This window comes from Lampetra planeri, chromosome 13, assembly GCF_965212315.1.
Source record: "Lampetra planeri chromosome 13, kcLamPlan1.2.h2, whole genome shotgun sequence".
Lineage (NCBI taxonomy): Eukaryota > Metazoa > Chordata > Hyperoartia > Petromyzontiformes > Petromyzontidae > Lampetra > Lampetra planeri.
In genome coordinates, this window is record NC_136119.1 from 12,149,011 (window position 1) to 12,172,216 (window position 23,206).

The following is a 23,206-nucleotide window of genomic DNA, read 5'->3' on the forward strand; positions in this document are numbered from 1 at the left end:
TATTCCTAAAACTAATGTGATGCCCACGCAGCCGTCGTGATTGGTGGGCGTTTCCTGCATGTTTACTGGTGGCATCACAGGCGATATGATCGGTTGATCGTGATACAAACATGTTACTATATTTTTCTATTTGACTATATACAATACTTTGCCGAAAATTTCATGCACGCGATCATGTAAATCTGGTTGAAAAATCTCATCACCGCCGTTTTATCATCGCCACTTTCGACACCATTGCCAACACAGTCCCTTTTTAACATTACATGAATTTACGTCATGTAAATATGTATAATTTAGTTTATGATAATAAGTAATGAGTAGGTCATAGGTACAACATTTTTGTTGCATTATTCGTGAGACTGACTCATGGTGTCACAGACAAGGCAGCCATGACTGCAGACAACTGACCCATATGCATTTTTTGGTTAAGAGCTGGCTAATCTGTCTCTGGAAGGAATGCCCACGACTGGTTAAAACGTTCCGGAAGGAGAGCCCTGCCCTACCTTGTAGTCATACAATTATGAGTTTTAGGTATTTTTATGCCAAATTTGGTAGAATGATTGTGTGGTGGCTGTGAGTGTGAGGAGGCAGCAGGGTCATGAGGGCCGTGTCTGTCTGGGTGATCACAATCCATTGGGAGCGGCCAGGAAAAATTCCCACTCTAAAATAACAACAAGATAAACAATGCACGGCTAATTACACAAGGTTTACTTATTCGCAAAAGTTAACCTCTATAATCTTCCCCAGGGTGCAGCCCGTTGTATGTCCAGTAAGTTGAACCTCTTTCGCACCCTACGTAGCCAACCATGCCAATCCAGGGTTAGTTTGACCATACTTCACCACTCACCAGGCTGCATGGTGAGTGCGGGTTGGCGAGTCTTTAATAACGTCGCTTAAGTATCTTAATCTGCATCCTCGTTCCATCCACTTGATTTCAAAAGTTCATAGCCACTTACCAGAGGTGGGACAAAGTCATTGTTATGCAAGTCCAAGTCGAGTCGCAAGTCATCAAATTCATGACTCGAGTCTGACTCGAGTCCAAGTCACATGACTCGAGTCCACATCTCATAGGTGGGACAAAGTCATTGTTATGCAAGTCCAAGTCGAGTCGCAAGTCATCAAATTCATGACTCGAGTCTGACTCGAGTCCAAGTCACATGACTCGAGTCCACACCTCTGCCACTTACACTTTGAGCGTTGATGGCTTAAGTGGTTGTGATCACCCTCACGATTAATTTTCATCCCACTCATTGTCATATTTGTTCATAAGCAATGTCATATTTGACCAAAAAAAAAAACACGACACTGTTGACAAATACTATCATCACTAATTTTGTTAAAGTTAACACTGACTGGGAGCATTGTTAAGTGATACCCAGTTCTTATATAGCTACAACATTGTGTTTTTTTTACTGTAATGCGGGTAGTTTGGTTGCCTGTAGGTGAATTTCCAAGTATTGCAATGTGAGTGGTACCGTTTTTTGTTGGGTCAGTGGTTGTTGGTGAGTTTTTCAGTGTATGGTGAGTGTTGTTGGTGGATCTTGTGTGGGCTGCTGCTGCTGATCAGGCTCAATATAACCACATCTGGGAGACAAAACTCCATAACTGGAGGTCTTTTTCAACGGTTTTACTTAACTTGATTTCTCTGTTTTCCGTAGTCAAATCTTGTAATCAAAATTTCATCCACTTCATGTTCAATCAATTTTGCAAACGTACTCAGATCCGGTGGCAATGCATGCCTGTATCAAAATCAATTAATCAATTAATTCGCCACTTTAAAGCAATTAATCAATTAACATTTTATATGGACGCTTTATTATTTATATATATTTGTGTGTAGGTCAAAAACGCCGCGGTCCCTAAACTGTGGCATCGGCTCGCACACAACGCAGGCGCCACGTGGCTCTCAGGCGCCATTGACGTCCTTCTCGACCGTGAGTTAAACGAAATAAAACCATTTAAATAAAACCGTGTTTTTTATGTAAAGCTTTCGTGACTGCAGGGATTCATATTCTTGGTTCTTTCGGTAAAGTCACGTAGAAGGGAAATAATTAAATAATATTAATATAAAACAAAAATTCTCACGAGGTTTCGACTGCAACACAAACAATCATCATCAGGTGTGACATCTACAGCAAGAAAATTTGAAAAACTGCCACGTTTATCTAATTTTCTTGCTGTGGATTTCACACCTGATGATGATTGCTTGTGTTGCAGTCGAAACGTCGTGATAATGTTTTAATTTAATATTTGTATTTTATTATTTCCCTTCTACGTGACTTTACCGAAAGAACCAAGAATATGAAAACCGTGTTTTTTTTACTTTTAAAAAGGAGTTTATTGTACACGTTGTTTTGGTCAGTTTAACACGTAGACTTTAGCGACGAATATCCTCAATAGAGATTTTTTTGTTAGATCGCGTAAATGTGTCGTTAAAACCGCCACGACCCGACAGCCAATTAGTTTGTCACATCAACAAAACATGCAAATTCGTTACTAGTTCAGCACACCGGTGTGTTGGAGAGTAAACCCACAACATATACAATTATTTTGGTGTTACTCTTTGGTTATTTCGGTAAAGTCACGTAGAAATAAATTAAATAATAGAGTACGACGGTTCGATTGCAACACAAGCAACCGTCATCAGGTAGAACGAAATTTGAGAGAAAAAACACAGACACACAAGCGGAGAGACAACATAGAGAGACCACAACATAGACACAGAGTTCAAATCAAGTTTTATTTTGGTGTTGTTTGAAACCACTGGTTAGGCTGTTGGTGTTATTGTTGTCTGTTCAGAACACGGCCGGTGTTTCTCCCTCAGTTCTAGAGGGGTTCATCTCTCACATACTTTGCTGGGTCTCTCCTTCAAGCCACAGAGGGGTCAATCTCCCTCAGACATTGCTGGGTCTCTCCTTCTTCAAGCCACAGAGGGGTCAATCTCCCTCAGACTTTGCTGGGTCTCCTTCTTCAAGCCACAGAGGGGTCAATCTCCCTCAGACTTTGCTGGGTCTCTCCTTCTTCAAGCCACAGAGGGGTCAATCTCCCTCAGACATTGCTGGGTCTCTCCTTCTTCAAGCCACAGAGGGGTCAATCTCCCTCAGACTTTGCTGGGTCTCTCCTTCTTCAAGCCACAGAGGGGTCAATCTCCCTCAGACTTTGCTGGGTCTCTCCTTCTTCAAGCCACAGAGGGGTCAATCTCCCTCAGACATTGCTGGGTCTCTCCTTCAAGCCACAGAGGGGTCAATCTCCCTCAGACATTGCTGGGTCTCTCCTTCTTCAAGCCACAGAGGGGTCAATCTCCCTCAGACTTTGCTGGGTCTCCTTCTTCAAGCCACAGAGGGGTCAATCTCCCTCAGACTTTGCTGGGTCTCTCCTTCTTCAAGCCACAGAGGGGTCAATCTCCCTCAGACATTGCTGGGTCTCTCCTTCTTCAAGCCACAGAGGGGTCAATCTCCCTCAGACTTTGCTGGGTCTCTCCTTCTTCAAGCCACAGAGGGGTCAATCTCCCTCAGACTTTGCTGGGTCTCTCCTTCTTCAAGCCACAGAGGGGTCAATCTCCCTCAGACTTTGCTGGGTCTCTCCTTCTTCAAGCCACAGAGGGGTCAATCTCCCTCAGACTTTGCTGGGTCTCTCCTTCTTCAAGCCACAGAGGGGTCAATCTCCCTCAGACATTGCTGGGTCTCTCCCTCTGACATGGCGCCTCGCGCGCCACTCAATTCTATAGCCGAGATAGGGCACCGCGATCTGATTGGCCGCTAGCGGGGCACGTGACGTCGCGTCAGCTCGCTGGCTTGTAATCTCCCGCCATTTCCCCGTCTTCTCTCTCTCGCTCCCGGCCAGGAGCGAGCGAGCGAGAGAGAAGATTGCTTCCCCCTCAGCGTTCCCACTAACTCTCTCTCATACACACACACCACACAGGAGGTACTCAAACGCACGCGAGACCTTGCGCCGAGTGTAAGTTTCGTGCCACGTTTGTTCCCTCACGCGTGTGTGGAGTTTCGCCGCCTCTAGAAGTGATGAACTCGTCCTGTCGGGCGTTTGCAGGATTCACGATCATGTGGCAGCTCGGCTCCCTGCCGTGATGATGTTAAATGCGTGGCCGTCGGAGAGTAAAGCGGAGACATTCGTTGGGTTAACGATTCACCCCCCTTAACACTACAGTACAGTATAGCGATTGCATCCAAAAAAGGTGGCGAGATGTTGACTACCTCGCCTGGTGTACAGGAGGTCGTGGATTCAATCCTGACCCTGACGCCTGCTGCTGTATATATTTGGAGTTTGCGTGTCTCTCATCATCACGGTGGCTATGAGATGTTAACTACATCATCTGGCGTACAGGAGGTCGTGTATTCGATCCCGACCCCTGACACTTGTATATTTGTAGTTTGCGTGTCTCATCATCACGGTGGCTAGGAGATGTTAACTACATCACCTGGTCTACAGGAGGTCGTGGGTCCGACCCTGACGCCTGCTACTGTGTATTTGGAGTTTGCTGCGTCTCTCTCCCCGTGATCGCGTGGATGTTTCTCCGGCTCCACAGGTTTCCCTCGTGCGTTTAAAGAGCATTTGGCTGCTGTGAATGTCCACACGATGAAGCCAATTCGTTGAGCTATCATTTGTGGCCAGGTCGCTTTTGAAAAGCGCTACATAACTCAGTGGGCCTTACCTTGTAAAATAAAAAATGTAGTTTAATTGAATTGACGTTTTAAACATTTTAAGTAAATGTAGAGACCTCTAGTGGCTGTTGTGGTGCACATGAAGCCATGGCTACCAATGCACAATGGTGGTGCTACTTTCGACCTATTTTCTGACTTGTAGGGGCAAACCTCGTTAAGGCGATGTCGTGATGATGGGTGGTGGTTGTTTTATATTCACTTGAACGTAGAGGTTAGATGACACGATGTATAATTATGCATCTAAACGTGGTTACATCGTGGTAGAGTATGTGACATGTGAAGCACATTATTAACCATGCAGTTAATAAACTAAACAAAGGTTTGGTGGGTAGAGAAATGCGAGTTACGCGACAGTGTCATCTCGTGGAAAATCAGGATAACATTCGCAAAAAGACGAAAAAACATCAATACTTTAAGCTCAAAATCTAACCAGAAAAGTTAGTTAACATTTTCTACACTGGTGTTCCCTGGCCCCTTGCTCTTTTAAGTATCTGAAACTTGAAATATTTGCCACAGAAAGGCTGCCAATTATGGGCCTTTTTCAACGGTTTTACTTAATTTGACTCCTAATATTCTTGGTTCTTTCGGTAAAGTCACGTAGAAGGGAAATAATAAAATAATAAAAATATAAAACAATAAAAATTCTCACAAAATATGGAACGCTTCACGAATTTGTTTTATATTTGTATTATTTTATTATTTCCCTTCTACGTTACTTTACCGAAAGAAACAATAATATGAATCCCTGCAGTCACGAAAGCTTTAAATCAAAATTTGACTCCTAATGTTTGTCGTGGTCAAATCTTGTAATCAAAATTTAGTCTAATTACTGTTGTCCAATCAATTAAAAATTGTGCACACGTACTCACATCCGGTGACAATGCATGCCTGTATCGACATCAATTAATTGGCTCTTTTAAAGCAATTAACATTTAGTATGGACGGCGCATTATTTAAATATTTATTTGGGTACGACAAAAACGCCGCGGTCCCTAAACTCTGGAATTGCCTCGCCCAAGAAGAAGACACCACGTGTCTCTTGTAATCAAGATGTCGTCCACTTCCCGTTGTCCAATCGAGTTATTTACTTGTTAGAGCAATTTAAAATAAAACCGTTGTTTAAAAAAACTTTTTTAAAGGAGTTTATTATTCAATTTAGCACCTGCCATTAGGAATTGAAATTAATTGTGACTTGCCTTGTAATTATTTGAGTGGCTTGACAGGGCACAGATTTCAAGGCCGCCACCAATGATTCAAGACTGCAATTTCATTACCTGAGTGGTAAACACGGCAACAATAACGATGGCTTCGGGGAACATAGGGTTGGCTTCTTTGGTGCCAGCACTTGACGAGGTGGCAAGGTGAGAGCACCGCACACACTGACGAACGCCACATTTTATCCAATCGAATTATCAAGTGGATCGCCGTTCTCAGTGCAACGTTTTCAATAAGCACAAGTGGATTGTCGACCTGGAAGCATAGGTGACGACATCACGTAGGAAAGGCAATTTTAACTCCCATTAAAATCTGAATGTAAAGTAAGGTAAACGTAAGTTTCGTGTTATGAACACAGGGTTTAAATGTTAAAGTAAACCTAAAGTAAATTTAAGACTAAAGTTCTATATTTTGCTCATGTTCATGAAAATATGTCGCCAAGGAAGTTGAGATACGAGGGAGTGACTACATGGGAAGGATATAGATTCCGTCTACTCATAACAGTCAAAAGACTTATTGGTGTATTGTCCCTGTGTAATGCTGTCAAGCTCTGACATCTGTAAAGGAGGCGTGTGCAGCTTGGGTGAGGCTTATCCTTCAAGCGTCAGTTTTTAATCTTGACTTAAAGCTTTCGTGACTGCAGGAATTCATATTCTTTGGGTCTTTCGGTAAAGCCACGTAGATAGAACATTTCCAAGTTTTGGGCAGCATTTGATCAGTTTGGCATGTTTTCAATTCCCTAACAGCAATACAACTTTATACTAAGATTTAACTGCTACTGGATCATCTTTGTAAGGGTTATCATGACCCCTTCTACAGATAGATGGACGGAGCTAGTGCAATTCATGCTTTTAACCTGCGTGGAAAAAATAAAAAAAGAGAAATGATAAGTAATTATTTTATGACCACTATTGTAGATCCATGGGTGAGAACAACCTACTTTCCTATACAATCAGGTTTTTTTGCTGTTTTTTTAATTGATAAAGATATTTGGGGATACAATTAACCTTGGTTTCCAGATTACATTTTTGCAATCAATTTGCATAGAATTCAGTGCAAATTTTTAAAAACTCAAGCAAACAGATGCAATTTATCGTAATGGTAGAAATGTCCTGGTATGGCATGGCTGCTTTGTCTTAAAATGTTCTCTGCTGTTCTGTTATTGAGTTGTGTTTCTCTGCCATGGTCAGGGCTACCCAGGAGGAGTATCCTGCATTGGTCCAAAAACCCAGACGCATTCTTTGTCGATTTATAGAACAGTATTTAACAAACATCAATGTCGGTAAGTCTTTTTCAGCATTTTTCTCTCCACTTTCAGACATCTATTTTGACATTTTTCTGCTATCCCCTTTGACTTATGCTGCATGTCACCAAGTGGCTATTTGGGTACAGTTGGTCATGTCTAATCTGCTGTTCATAATATCTTGGTATTCAGAGCTGTTCTTTGTTATTATAAAAAATAATGTCAATAAGGCTTCAACAACAGACGTGCACATTGGTGGTAGTTTGTGCCTAAGGGAAGAAACGCTTGACAAGCCCGAGAGGATGACCCCCATGCAGATGAAGCGATAAGTTCAGCTCATGTGCACGAACGAGATGATTCTGGCATCACAGGACTGGGGGTGGAAACTGCATGGGGTGGCCTTCATGCAAAAGTATATAAATCTTGACAGTGTTGCATTACTAACTTTATTGATATATTTTTTTCTTTTTTGAACAGTTGCACATGAACTTGGGGAGAATATTGGGAGTCAACAGTGTGCTATGCTTGTGAAATTCATCAAGCACATAGTCCAGTCCTCCCCACACATGTTTGTGAACCCAGGTCTTCCTGCATTGGCCTCCACCGACCTCGGGAATGAGATGACTTCAGGTTCTAAAGGTATGATTGTCGTTAAGTATCTGAAAATCAACAGTTTTTTCTCTGAACACAATGATTTTCCTCCATGCCTTGTGATTAATAATGTGGCCTCAAATGAAGTGAAACCATTACAATTAAACACTTTTTTTTAAATAGTCATCCATCATTGATACATAGAAACACTGTAAATAATATTTAATAAAAGAAATGTGATTGAATGAGTCCCATAATATTGCTGCACTTTATATTGAGTTGGATCAAGCTGAGAATCCTGTGCAGAAAACGCATGTAACAGCACAGTAAGTTGATCTGGGAAAATGAATTCAGGCCGAAAAGTAGTATACTTGTATAATTGATCTCATACCCGAAACAGGAATATTGAAGGAGAAAGGCTTTAATGGACAATTATTGCAGCTTTCAAATATTTTTGTCATATATATCTTAACAATAATCATAAACAATCTTCCAAAAGCTATTTGTATTGCTTTTAACTAAATATTAGTAAACAGGTTATTTTTCCTCTAGTTATATCTTCATCAAAACAATATACATTCAACTTATACCTGCAGAAATAAATTAATTCGTACGTGCAGTAAATTTGGTCATTTTTACCATTTACCAAAATGTAGTTTATCAAGAGTATACCTTGTCATGTTGTTTGGCTGGTAGAGTCGTGCATTGTAACCTGCGTGAGTGTTGTGCAGACTTCTGCAGCTGGATTGTACTGCGGCTTCTGCGCATTCTGGCATCGGGCGCGTGCAGCGTGCTACATGGCAGTGTGATGGAGGCAGTAGCGTTGCTGCTGCATGTTAGCCGACTGCCAGCCGTGACACTTTTCGCACAACTCTGCCTCGACTTTCTTGGCCTCATGAGAGACCTTGCGTGCATTTCACGTCAGCAGCTCGACTCACCGGTACACAGTGCCTGGAAGCCCTCATTGTACCCACACACTGCTTTGGTTTCAGATTACGTTTCCCCTCTTAGCTTCTGTTGAGAAGAGTAAATATCTGCAGTAGATTTTAAATATTATATACTGGATCTTGTCTGTAAAATTTCACGCTTCATTCCTCGACAAAATGTCACTTGACCTAAAGGAAATCCTATGACTGGCTCAGGTAAGGGGCCAACCGTTTAGTATGCACGCATTGAGAGGGCAGGGGGGGTTAACCCAAATGCGTACCCTTGCCTATGGGGGTTCTACTGACTGTACGTACACATAGGAAAGGGGGGGGGGGCGTGGACTATCTGTTTGCTTAAACACGTTAATATTATTAATCCTTGATCGTTTCTGCGTGGATTAAATATCAGCCGTTCTATAGGATTTGGGGGGTACGTCAAGCGTACGTACGAAGGTGGGGGGGGGGGGTGTAAAAAGTACGCATGCGTACAGAGAGGGGGGGAGGGGTCAAGTTTTGACAGATTTTTGCGTACGTACTAAATGGATGGTCCCCAAGTGCTAGAACTTAAAAATTATAGTTTTACCTTCATTATAAATGAAGTTTTCATTTATTAACTGACCTTGTCCTTGGCATACATCAATATTCATTTATTCCATGCTTGTCGCTGCATTTCTGTCAATTATATTGAATATGTAAAAAACTAAAATAGCATGATGAAAATGTCAAATCCACAATTTTATTTAATCATATGCGAGATACAATGGACAGAAGTCCAACAAAAATACAATAAATATTATTAGAGTTGGATAAATGGCTCTTGTGGCATATTTTGCATATCAGGGCACTGAGCCAGCAAAGCTAATATATTGGGTGCAATGTCTGGCTGAGTTACTAAAGCGTACGTGTTAAGCTGACGAAACATCTAAATTTTTTTAACGTTAATTTGGCCAACCCAAATTGGACGGCGCAAATGTATTAATACACTTATTAGATGAGCAATATGTGTTGTGCTATTGTTTCCAATGCATGACAGAGCTAGAATTAGTTCTGTGGTGTCATTTTATTGACATTTTCTCAAATGTAGAACTCTTGATAAATAAGGGATTCTGTATTGTGTTTTTTCAGGCAATGTTTTTTTAAAATAAAAATGCAATTTCACCCTGGATTTCACCTACTCTTTACCAAATTGTATTTCTTTTCCAAAAAGTAACCTGATATCTTGAGTTATGGAAAATATGATGTCATTTTGATTCAACACCCTTAAAAAGATTTAACTTTCTTTTGAGTTAAGTAAAAACTACTTTTTTAATTTTTGTTGCATGTCTATTTCACCAAGTTTTTAAATCTCAGAAGTAGAATAAATCTAAGTGACTAAAAAGTTTAATACGATGCTTTTGTTGCTGTCATTTGTGACCATGCTGAGACCATCAACTCGGTGCACATGAGAACCATGTTTAATCACAGGTACTGCTTGGATTCTAATAATAGATTCCAGAAGTGCTGGGGCAGTACTATGACATGACATTAACCCTCTAAACAACCTGGCCATTTTATATATGGCATATATCTTAATTTGGTGATTGCTTTAATGCCACTTCGAATTACTTTTGTAACCCATAGATGGATGTCACACCTTGGCCCGTGACGCTCGTCGGGAGGTTTGCAGTGGTCCCAACGGACTTCCTGCAGGAGGCGTCACTGCAAGTTGACTCCCACAGCAGTCTGGAGCTTTTTCAGATATCTCTTACCAAGCTGGTGCTGCCCATTCTTCCGGACATTGCCCATCTGCTAGATGGTCATCTGCCCGAGCTGTGGGCTGTGGCATGCTGCCAGCTGCAGATGGGCCGACCGCAACTGAAAGCAATTTCCATGACAGTTCTCGCTCAGCTGACAGAGATGGAAGGGCCTTCGCATGACCACCTGAAAGACTTTTTAGTGGAGATGCTGGTAGGCGTGATGGAAATCCTTGCTGACAGGAAGGTGGAAGAACGGGATGAAGATGCATCCGTAATGGAGGAGCCGTTCATGCAGCTGATGGCAGCCATCTTCCCATCGCAACGCGAGAGCGAGCGAGAGCCGTATTGCCCCCCCGAGTGCCTGGACTGGCTCATTGATAAGTTGAGGGACTTTGTAAGTAGGGGGCCTCTGCTGCAGGTGAAAAGCTTGGCGGTTCAGGCAGCATTGTGTGGCGTGGTCCAGCACGTGCTTTGTTGCCCTCCGGCCGAATACGAATGTGCTGACCGCATAAGGCGTGAAAGAGTGGTGGTCATCTGCGCACACCTGATTGGAGTGCTTGGTACTTTTACATCACAGAAGGTACGTTGATATCGACACTGTAAAGAGTAAACTCGAGTAAAGTTTGATGTTGCAATGTAATGTTTAAAAAGGTATTTCTAGGGACAACAGACCCTTGACAAGATGCAATGGTAATTTATTCAAGTTAGGAAGACTCAACCCTGGTATATACGCAGATGCAGGGTATGTACATTCAAATATATCTCGGCTTGGCTGTATACTAACGCATTTTGGAAAGTAGTTTTTTTTTAAATATGCATGTATATTAAATACACAAGCAGGATTGGTAAGACCAGAAGTTATTGCGATATCAGCATCATGGTAGTATCTGGAGGGTTTACTGGCAATGCTGTTGATGTCAACAAGCCCATTTCTGCCAGATCTATCAGCTGTTCAGCTGTGGCACAGCTGACATCCAAAGTCTGCTCTAATAGAAATCCATCATCTGGCTTTTAAAGGTTTTTTCCTTTGCTTGCTAACCTCAAGGTTGTCAGTGCAATGCCTGCCTTGGTAACCTACCTGTCTCTTCAGCACATACTCTCCAGCCCACACCATAACATCTTTTAAAGAATAAGCATGTATAAGTGACAACTCTTTCCCAGATTTCTGAATGTAGTTTGCACTTCACAGCATTTTATCAGGTGCTTGGTCATGGCCATAATGCATGAACTTGGTGTCTTGAGCGAAGAAAACGTGTGGCAGGACACAGACCACAGTACCGAGCCAAGATCAGAAGTTCTTGGAGAAGAGATAAATTGCAATGATCAGCTGGACTCTGGCCCCGCAAAGAAGAGGCCTTGCCTAGACAGGTATGTGAGTTGACGTGAATCTACTAAAATAAGCATGGTCCCACTTTGCTGCAGGTGAGCTTGCCATCAGATAGGTGCTGTATTACTATGGTTTAACAAAATGTATTTCTTGTGTCTCAGTGTTTAGTATCACTGCTACAGCGCACATTTTTCTCTAAAGTCAACACTTTAAGAAGAGTGGTGCAATTGTGTGTGTCATATAAAAAACATGTATTTATAAAATGTAACTTGCACGATACAATTTTTTCACTCTTTTGTAAGTATAACAGTTATTATAGAATATTAAAAAACAATGCACAGAGAGCAGACGGGCATGAAAAGTATCCTTTCTGTTTATTGCAAAATAAAGTGTCATACTCTGAAGACAATGTAAGGTGTATGGCCACGACAAGTGATTAATGGGACGGACGTGGATGTTGATACTTCTACATAGAATACAAACGTTCTCTGAGCCGTGGCTTGGTTTTTGCCATCAGCAAGCAGACAGGCAATGGTGAGGTACAGAGCGGCCTGCTGCACAAGCTGCAGGAGCGTCTGGGGGTACTGCTCACTCAGCTGAAGGACAAGTCACTCCCAAACACCTTGGATCAGCTGGAAGGAGTGGCCACCATTGTGCATGTCATTGCACTGGTCTGTGCTGGTGTTGCCCGCTTGGTGCCAAATGTCAGGTACCTATTAAACTCTGATACGTTTTGAATATCAGGCAGGTGCTTTGTTTAATGTTCTAAAACTCTTGTCGTAGTCTATCAGTGATGTTCAAATACTGGCAAGTATTATGAATAACACTTGACATTTATTGAGAAGCCTAATCACAATGTGTACTTCCTCCTAGAACGGTTTGTAAACTGTTTAGACCTTTGAATTGTTGGAGCTATATTTGAAGTGTATTTCAGTAGATAAAAAAATGGGGCACTGCAACATGATATTTTTTTGTTAAACTCACGCGAATCTGGAAATACATGTAGCCCACTTTATAGCAGTCAAACCTTTAGCAGGATTATTTAGCTGTGTGAAGCCTGGTATATAATTGAACCTTATGGCGGTACCCCAGGGTACCATAGTACCCCGGCTCTCGCATAATGTCCGTGTTGCAGTCATTTTTAGTCTGTTGACGGTCAACTCGTCTCGACGAGCTGTACACGATGCACTATGGTGCATACGAGCGTTCAGGGTTTCAGCGCAATCGTCCTCTCTGTGTTTCGACATCGCGGAGTAGCACCGATTTTCGGATTGAGTGGTACCCCAGTCGCGGAGTTAAGTACACCCCTGGAAAAAATAGTGACCCAGAAATAAAATATTTAATTGCCTCGGCCATTTTGTATTATTTGGTACCCTGGGGTACTGCCATAAGGATCAATTGTAGTAGTTTCAGAACAGCATTGAGTCTTTGAAAAATTAAAAAGTTGTTCACTATACCAAAATGTAAACTATACTTATATTAATCATTATTATAACAACATTTTGGAATATATCTTTATCCAGTTTCCAACCACTACCCCTATAAGCTTATTTTCTGTATTTACTTGAGGAGAAAAATGTGCACCTTCAAGTCACTATATGGATAAGAGTAAGAAGAGGGTGGGAGCATGTAGTGGGACATTTAGGTGGTGAGGAAATGGGAGTGGCATATATGTTATGGAGAAATTGGTTTTCCTGGCTATGGATTAATACTTGTTGAACTTCTTTTTCACCGTACGTAGCCATCCGTGCTAATCGGAGGTCCGGGGGAAGGACAACAAACTAAACACAAAAAGTAAAACCGGCACGGCTCTAGCCTGTTTGGAACATATAGTGAAACAAAGTTCGAGTCTTGTCTGGTTTTGCCTTACAGGGAGCCTCTCAAGGAGGTGCCACGGTCAGTCGTGGATAGGACCTGGATCCCATGTAGGGAGATCCTCACGCAGGTGGTGCAAGTGCTGATGGCTTACTTGGAGGGGCTGGCTATGGGTCCCTTGACTGAGCAATCACTTGCAAGGCTTATCTCCATCATCGATGGGTTATTGCTCATGCATGGTATGAATAGCCTTCCTACCATATCCCACTTTGTGTCATGGCCAAGAAAATGTTTTGCAAGTCGTATCAATTGTGGTAATTAATTGCAGTGGGAGAGGCAGGTTTCTTTACCTTATAATTGAGTGAGGGTCCATTTGGACAGTCTGAATTCATGTGAGGAGGCCTGATTTCCTTGCATTCACAGATTGATAATATTCATGGCTGATGATGGCTTATTCTTGAACACAATGCATAATGTATCCACACTGCCTTGCTCCTTACGACTGAATTTCAGTTCACTGTACGGTGTTTTCTACTGATACCCTGGAGCACTTGTGCTGGGTCCTCTCCCTGCCGTGGGTGCACAAACGCAAGGAGAAAACTGAGGTCGCCATGAAGAGTATACAGGAGATGACATCTATTGGGCAGCGACTGGAGGCTGCCTTCAGTGAGTTCAGCCCACAAGATTCACTCGTCGCAGATTTTAGCTTCACCGTGAAGTATGCTGTCCTCCACAGCTGCCAGTGGAAGCTTGTGGCTCATATTTGAGGAAGCAGTAAATTATGCCTTGGATTTTCTCAGCTCCAGATGCCTCTTGGCACAAGTGTTTTTTAGTTTAGGAATTGTAATTCAATGACATTGACACTTTCAGACCATCATACCAATGGAGTCATACCAGAATTCTATGCAATTCTTCGTGAACTTGTGTGTTTTAGATCCCGGTATTTGAGCTCATAATTGTTTTACATGACCGAATGATTCACATTGTCATCATTGCACATTTTAACTGAAACTGGAAAACCTGACATTTCGGCCTTAGGCCAGATCTGTCACTGAATGGCAGTTTCTTATTGATCTTGTTAAACATCTTTTTTTTTGTTCATGTAGCTGTAGTGATATAAAGGTAGCTGCTAACATTACAAAAACTTATAGAAAGCAAAGTAGTATTTTTACATGAAAATAACAAATCACTGGCATGTTTTCATAATAGTTTGTGGTTCCTCGCCCATCCGAGTTCTCTCTTCGAGAGGGAGTGAATACTGTCCGCATCACAAGTTAAAATTGTTATTGTACTTGCCACTTTTCCGATTTGCTTATAATTGACATTTTGATTTATGCATGTGCTCTACAATTTTCTATAGTATATTTTGGCAGGGAAATTAGCACAAAGTTGGTCACGAATTCTTGTCTTCCGAATGTTTGAGTATCTGTAGTGATAAGTCATTACATTCCATTTTTTTAGAATTCAGTAACTTAAGCTCATTGGTAGTGTGCTTGCCATTGTTCGTATATGCATATAGTTGACTTTTTGATTCATGCATGTGCTCAGTACTTTTTTATAAAGCTCATCTGGCAGTGAAACGACCACACAAAGTGGGTAATGTTGGCTGCAAGATTTTCTATTTGAAACTGGATGAAAATAAGTAAAAATTTTTTTACAAATGGGTGGTAGAAATTGAGTACAGTTTTGATCTTGTTTGTGTATCCCCAGCACCATGCTTGCGAGCACGCTGCTTGTGCCTGCTTGCGCTGCTGCCCATTGACATTAGCTCAAGCTGGCGCATGGTGGTGCTGCAGTTGGCGTCGGAGAGCTGCGCAGAGGAGGAGCGGGCAGCCGCAGTGTGGGCTGGCCCAGTGCTCCTACGGCAGCTGCTGAGCCTCAACGCCTCATCTGGTCTCGTCCGCAGTGTGTTACAGTGGGTAACAACAATATTGCTCACTTTTTTCTGAATTCTACATTTTTATACTTTAATAAAATCTGAACTACAAAGTTTTCACCATGTGGCATCTGATATTGCCCAGTTTTAACTCTGAGAAAAAGCAAATAACTAGCCAGAGTTTCTAACACATCAAGGGAAATAGATCATCATGGAAAATGCCAATGATAATATACCTTGCCTTCGTTTTTATTGTCTACTAGCCTTTTGCCCGTCCAAGGACGGGTGTATTGCAGTAAATCTCAAACTTACAAGCGAAAAGCAGACCGCGACGTGATATTCATTGCATTAATGCGTGTGCAATTTGTAAGGGCGCAGTGACACAGACCTATTTCATTTTAAAGTTATAATCCCTTGTTCATCACGACGTCCTTTTTACTTTGATCGCTCAAAAGCTTTACGGAGATAGCGTGAAGTGAGGGTTCTGCCTTTGCTGTGAGGGTTGTAAGTTCACGCCGAGGAGGGGGGAGGAGGAGCCTCGGCCCCCCATGTGGAGTGACGTCAGCTGCTGATTATTAAGGAGGGGTGTCCATTTGGAGAACGTCACCTGCTTATGATTATTAATGAAGGGGGGTGTTTGATGTGGAGTTGCGTCACTTGCGCATTATTGTTAGTGGGGGGGGGTAGTACTCCATATTGAGTGACGTCACCTGCTCATGATTATTAATGAGGGGTGGGGGGGTATCCATTTGGAGGATGTCACCTGCTCATGAATATGAATGGGGGGGGGTGGTCGATGTGGAGTGACGTCACGAGTGTTAAGGACAGGCATCCCTGGGTGATTAGAATAGGTATTCCACAGCTATTGCAGTGACCCATTATATTGATTTAGGTCTTCTCCTTGATCACTGATTTCTCAGAACCCATATAAACCTTTCAGTAGCCAGTCCTTTTCCATTCTAACCACTTCTACCCACCCAATATCATTATCCTTATTACATAAACTTTCTTTCCACTTTATCATTAACTTTTTATTTTCTCTCCCTATCATTCCTTGATATTCCTAGATATTTTCCCTGCATCTATGTTCAAAGCCTTTCGACTTCTTCTTGATTGGTTAAGCTCAAAACAACACGAAGCTGACATGTTTTTTCTAAAATGGTATAGTAATGCACAACACAAATTGCAATTCCTTACAGGTGAGTCACATGCTAAATGGCTAATTACTGATCTATTACATAATTGCATACACCCCCACCTCTGTCTTTGATCTCGAATCCTGATGGGGTTCAACAATGATAACGTCATCCTGCACCATTTAAGACTGGAAGCAGGTGGATGGCTTCACTATTTTGGCAAATCCCCCGAAGATGCTGGATGTAATTACCAGCGAAACGTTGTACTCAAATTGTTGTGGATGCACTCTTCAGCACACCAGTGGGCTAAAGTAGTGAACTATTTGTTGTCAACGTGACACATTTTTTACTAATTGGCCGTGTTGGGTAGTGGAGGGTTGCGACATTTATAAATAACGCTATCTCACCCAAAAACCTTTATTATGGAGAAATATATCTAATCAACAAGGCATGTTCAATGCACATGTTGCATTAGCAGCATGAGTTTTGATGGACTTTAGAAACCACTATGAAAGTCTAGACTGGTTAACTTTAAGGTTAAGATATGTTTGAGGAAGGATTAATTTGTACATTGCTGCACAGGTCACAAAGCTGTACTTTAATAAGGCAACTAGAAAAAAAAATCTCACCCTGAAATATATAGATGTGGAGGGTGATAGGAAGTTATTGGCAGTATCGGAGAAGTTACTTTGACGTCTAGAATAGAAAATGTCAATAAAGAATTACCTCATCAAGAAAAGGTTATGATGAGTGGAGCATAAACATAAAATGCCACATTCAAATTGCATATTTTTTCCATAAAATATTGGTCCTTAGAGTCAAATTGTAAAAAAGTTTGCAAGATTTGATATTTTTTCTTCACAAATTAAGCCATTAAGAGACATTTGTGCCAACTTAGTTGTGCCTACAGGTACACTTAAAGTTCTCACTCTGAAGAATGGTAACATAAAAAAAATACTTGCATTTCTCCATTGTTGCTTTGACAGGGAAAGACTGACCGACCCATCAGATGCAGTGCAGAAGAAATTGGCAGCTGCCATTGGCCCTCTGGCCTGTGTGCTGTCTGGCTGTTCGAGTCTGCTGTGTCGACCGTTCACTGCTGCCCTTAAGAGCACAAGTGAATCGGCCATTGGTGATGAGCTGCTGTGCCACAATTTCACACTTGGCTGTGGTGGTGGTGGCAGCTATGGTAGTGGAAATGGAGGGGCGCAGCCCAAATCCAGTGGAAGGATATGCTTACCAGCTTCTACCTTAACGCCATTTCTACTGTTGCTTCAACCCAACACTGCTCCCGAGGTCAAGCTTGGTGCGTATGAAATGGGTGTATAAAAAAAAGTCATGAATATTAAAGGCATTTTAATGTTTCAGTGAAAACTGATTTTTAATGATGGCATGGAAAGTGATGGTAGTTAATATTCATGAATTTTCAATTCACCGATGTCAATATATTCCTACAATGTTTAGTGATATGTTTTATGATAATCAGGCCTTGTACTTAGGAACACCACAGGTATTTAATTTCTAAATTTAGTTTGTTTCAAGATATGGATTAGATTTAGACTCATTTGATGCTCAAAAGTAGCTTGGTGGTTCAGGGCTCGTAATACTGAGCCAGCGTCGCAGAGGTCTTTGGTTCAATTCTGGGTAAGTGTGGTCAAATAAGGCCTGCATTACCCGGACAGCATGGGGAGTCCCTCATTCAGCAGTGAATTAACAAAGGGCTGTACATAATTTGTTAACACCTTGACCATGCTGTCTCCAGCATTCATTGGCAGCCTGCCCGAGCTGCTAGTGCACATTAATATGCGTGGCGGCGATGGCAACGGTGGAGGCAACTCGGATGTACTAGACATCATGGACTCCTGTCTTGGTTTAATGGAAGACAAGGATCTGGGGGTGAGGATGAGCTTCAGCCTGGCTGTGCGACACCTCATTGCTGTGCTCGGACCTGAGGACAAAGCGGAGCCCAGCCCCTGCAGTGAGGTGAATAGGTGTGCATGTACTAATGAGACCAAACTTGGCTGGGTGTGTCGAGTGGTCACAATGCTGGACCTGTAATTGACTGGACAAGGATGTAATTTTGTTGGCTTGTGCAGATGGAGCCGATATGACACTCATTAACTGAGTATTTAGGAGTAGGTTTATAATTGGCTATGAGAGAGCGGATACAGAGAGTACATGTAACAATCATTTTTTAATTATTAATGCAACAAAATGTTACTTACCTGGCATGGTGGTGTTGCTTCTTGTGGTTGGGTGGGTTTGAGTAACAATGAGGGTATGCCGGGACTGTATAATTCCACATACATACCCATAATTCCCAAACCGCTCAGCTGCGCAGCCCAAGGAATTACTTTGTGGTCAACCACTCAGAAACCTCGTTAGAACGGGTGCTCTCCATGTTCTACGACAAGTCTGGATTAGATTCTTGGTTTAGACTGGAGGAATCTGATGAGTTATTAAGCTCTTTTTCACATGCTCAGTAGGGTGGAGTTTTCCCTAATAGAATAACCGTGTTATAACAAAAACGCTTTGTGTGAAAAAACTTTAAGCGAGGACTTACTATATTTTAAAATAAAAGGATACCTCAGGAACAATAGAATAAATAAGGGAGATTTGAGAAAAAAGCAAGTTAATGCAAAACAAAAAGCAAACATACACTTATTTATATCATGTGAAAGTGTTTGTAAAAGTTTATTATGCCAATAAAAAAGGATATGCATTATCACTTGTAGTTGTGCACAGTTACTCCATTTGTTTTTTAAGCAGAATACTCTTGATAGCATATCTTTAGAAAGAAGGTGTTACTTTTTTAAGCCAGCTGATGAGTGGTATTTAGTGATATGTGAATGCTGCTTCTCTGAAGTTGCTGATCTCCAAGCTGAAAATGGCCTATAAGAAGGCCAAGTTGGCACGAGATGAGAGTCTGCGCACCACCCTGGCGCTCACCACGGGGCAAATCAGCAGGTGAGTACCACAGCTGACCAAGTACCAGATAGTAAGTGAGAAATGTGGTGTGATAATAAAGCATGCTTGTATTTCGGTGGCTTTAAGCTGCAATGTGGATCATGTCAAATGTATGTTGACTGCAGGACAATGAGGTGGTTCAGAAAGTGTGTGTTTTATAAGACTGAAGCAGGCGTTTTAAAGTGTTCCCTTTACATGCCTGCATTTTTCTCTGTACCCCTTCTCAAATTCAAAAGTAATAGAAGAATTTACTCGATGTACGTAAAGCAGGACTCTTAAAATGTGAAACTGAGTGATGGACAATAAAGGATTTGCAAATGAAGGAGTCAATTACAGTATTGTATTGATTAAATTACCTAATCGATGTGTTGTCCCCAGCTTTATACAAAATACAATGAGTGTTTACAAAACAATGCACTTTACATAACATTTAAATGTAACCGCATCTGAAGACACTGTACGTGTCTGTAAATACAGAATAAAAAAACACAGCGAGACGTGTGTGCATATCTTGCGTGCATTTCAGCATTCGGACGTGAATGCTACTCAAACGTGAGATGGCCTTTTTTTTACATCGTTGGTTTTGGTGCTAAAAATAGTTATGTTAAAGTGCAATGAGGAAGGGGCAGACCAGGGTATATAGTGAGAGTAGCTTGCGTGTTGAATACACACAATGAATATTACACCCACTATGCATACAAACAAACATTAAACAGTACATAATGAACAAAGAAAATGTTAAATATAACACTTAACCACTAAATAATCCACATAACATGTTATTCTTCATATGAACATAATGATTACTGCATAAACACAACACGGTACAAATGACAAAAGTCTAAATCATTTTGAATATCAAATGAGCATTGAGGCAGTGCTCATCTACTGTTTACAGTCAAACAATCATGCAAATTCCATATTCGTATGGGGGAGGTGAGTCTCAATAGGTCAACCACTGTTGAGTGTACAACTTTCATCAATACAATTAACACAACATAAAAAATATAGTAAAAAAAAAAATACCACGCAATAAACAATACAATACTGACTTTACCAAATAATAACAATACATAATCATAACGCATGATATTTAATAAATGTAATCCACAATCAACTCAAATCAAAATATCGAAATGTTCAACAACTCCATTTGTAGCTTGCTTATTTGAAGAGTGATACCCCTCGGGATCATAATACCACTGATAATAAAGATGGTAGTGATTTTGATGATGGTATTGATGTCCGTCGATTGTCATGATGCAACTGCTGATGTGGATGTGTTACAGGGTTGCTCAAGGGCACAGTGTTTTGCTGTGCATGGTGCTGAGCCTGGTGCACAGCGTCACATCCAAGTGGCCCCTGGTGGCTGCCACAGCACATGGCCAAATCCGCCAGCTGGCCAGTGTGCGAGGCATCTCCCCGCAGGCTTTGTTCAGCCAGTTCAAGAAGCCCATATGTCAGGTGAACATACTCCCAGCCCTCTAGACTGGTGATAACCTGTGAGCGAGTGAGTTCGTTTTTATGGGAAGAGTAGTATTGCTGCATTACTATATTAAAATGTTAGGTAATGGTCCAAGTTAAACCAGATTCTGAGTCTGTGCCATACATTGACTTTGAGGTTAGGTCACTTCAGTGGATCACATGTAGATGATGACCTTAGGTGCATGAAATCGTCAGATGTAGGATAACACTTTTTCTGTAAGAGGCAGTAAACCAAGTAGTTTGTATGCCTCATGATATTGTCATTATCTGGGTATTCCTCTTTCCTGCAAATGACTCAAAACGTAATTGGCCAAATAACATGGTTTTAGTGCCCATACATAATCCATCCACAATGTTCGTATTATCTGTAATTAATGTAAAATCTCTAACGGGAAGCGTTACAAACCAGGCCTGTCCGCACAGATATTCCTTGATATAACGGCTGCAGATAATAGGTGTTTTTTTTAATATGATCTAAGTACTTTGAAGGCATAATTAGTATTCTTTGGGTTTCATAGAAATAGACATTCCAAGAGGAAAGCTAGAATTTTTAAGATTTATGGTTTGATAGAAATACGTGAGACTCGACCAGCCCAAGCCAAGGCTTAGTGCCAATTTTTGGATTGGGTTAAAATGGCCTAAGGCTCAAAGGGCAAAATGAGGATACAGTTGTGATTTTTCGGATTCAGTAGATTCTTTCAATTGAGGAGCATGACATTTAGTGGAATAGCACACAACATTTTAAAGTAAAATTGCCATTTGAATGTTTAAAACAGCTGGAGAAATGTCCCACTGGCTTGAATAGCTGTCTTATTTGGATATTGTTATTGACCATCCCTGGCCCTGGCTAAATACATTACCAGGTTCAGATGGCATTTGTTTAGCCGCATAGCTTCAATAAGGAATGGATACATCTGCTACCTTTTCATGTTATTATTAATAATGTGTTTGATTTGTTCTGTACATTTATATCCCTTTTGTGTAAAAAATAGAAAAAATGCACATGCAAATTGACAACACTAAAACCCACAAATATAGTCTGTCATAAATATGCTGTTCATACTGCCTCCTACAGGCACACATCACAATCCTGCAGGTGGATGTCAAAACACAAATCATGCATAATTTTCCAACACTGCCTCCAGGAATTCATCATTGCTAAATACAACCCTGGCTAAATAGATTACAATTTGTGTTAACTTAAGCTGCAAACTTTTGTGATGTGTTTTTTTATTGATAAAATCCATGTCATTTAAATTCTATGTATGTTGTGAAAATGAAATGAACAGCCTCTAAAAATGTCATCAGCCTGTCACCCGCCCCCCCAAGATTATGCGATGGCACAAAGGTGAGTATTCTTGTCTGCCAGTTGCTCTGCCCATGCTACTCTGCCACTGCTCCCTAAAAGAGAGGCTCCCTTTCTTCTGCCCTCACCTCCCGGTTGTGGCGTGTGCAGTTTCTGGCCAAGTCGATGCACGACTCTCAGCAAACTGCCAGCTCGGAGCCCTTGCCCGAAGAACGAGAAGCCTCCCCAGATGTCTTGTCTGAAGTGGCCAGCGTGTTTGACTTTCCTGATCTCACCCACTTCCTAAACGTAAGGGGAATCTGTCGTGTGGTCTTAAGAAGTTTCTTGAGCAGCAGCCCATTGCGCTGAGGACTTTGACACGTTTTGGTTAAACAGTGAAATTGCTGAGTGTCATTTTTTTCTTTTAAACCTTTACTTGCAATACAAATACCATGGTGATGTTATGTCTATATAAATAAGCTATGTAGTATTATTTGTATTGCTGTTGGAGCATAAAGAAAAAAATGTGTTGAACAAAGATTGTGTAAACGTGTGTGGTGTGGTTAAAATTAAGTCGGTCATATTAGATCATAATGTAACAATAGTACATAAGGATTTGGCATTTCATATTCAAAACGCATTTGGAGTCAGTTTATGGATGTAAAGATGTGAGAAATAAAATAGGTTTTCATAAAGAAGGAGAGAACTCTACTTATTTGAATAAAATTCGTAGAAGACCTTACAGTCTGCTCTAATGTACACTAATTTTTTAAGTATTTTCTCAAGCAATTGCATTAATTTTATTAACTATGTTTTATATAAACAGTACATTTTAAACCCAGAAATATACTAGAAACCCAGAAAGACTAGGATAAGGGGTTGGGGGTTATGTGAGATTAAGTCAGAGATATAAGAAATGCAAGAC

The 23,206-nt window shown here is 41.2% G+C and overlaps 1 protein-coding gene across 7 annotated transcripts in view; it reads left to right on the plus strand.

The window, feature by feature from the left end:
- Positions 1-1,840: 1,840 nt before the first annotated feature.
- The window catches only part of ATR (ATR checkpoint kinase), a 65,103-nt gene continuing 43,737 nt past the window's right edge, over positions 1,841-23,206 (plus strand). The window contains exons 1-16 of one of the 7 annotated variants that reach the window (XM_078600196.1): positions 1,841-1,934; positions 5,903-6,040; positions 7,085-7,176; positions 7,615-7,776; positions 8,460-8,668; positions 10,275-10,970; positions 11,580-11,758; positions 12,235-12,426; positions 13,590-13,771; positions 14,046-14,198; positions 15,243-15,447; positions 17,531-17,850; positions 18,307-18,527; positions 19,411-19,511; positions 20,801-20,975; positions 22,453-22,590. In XM_078600196.1, coding sequence (XP_078456322.1) covers positions 5,982-6,040; positions 7,085-7,176; positions 7,615-7,776; positions 8,460-8,668; positions 10,275-10,970; positions 11,580-11,758; positions 12,235-12,426; positions 13,590-13,771; positions 14,046-14,198; positions 15,243-15,447; positions 17,531-17,850; positions 18,307-18,527; positions 19,411-19,511; positions 20,801-20,975; positions 22,453-22,590 — 3,084 coding nt within the window. In that variant the 5' untranslated portion in view covers positions 1,841-1,934; positions 5,903-5,981. The other 6 variants (XM_078600194.1, XM_078600193.1, XM_078600192.1 and 3 more) reach the window with 6 other exon arrangements.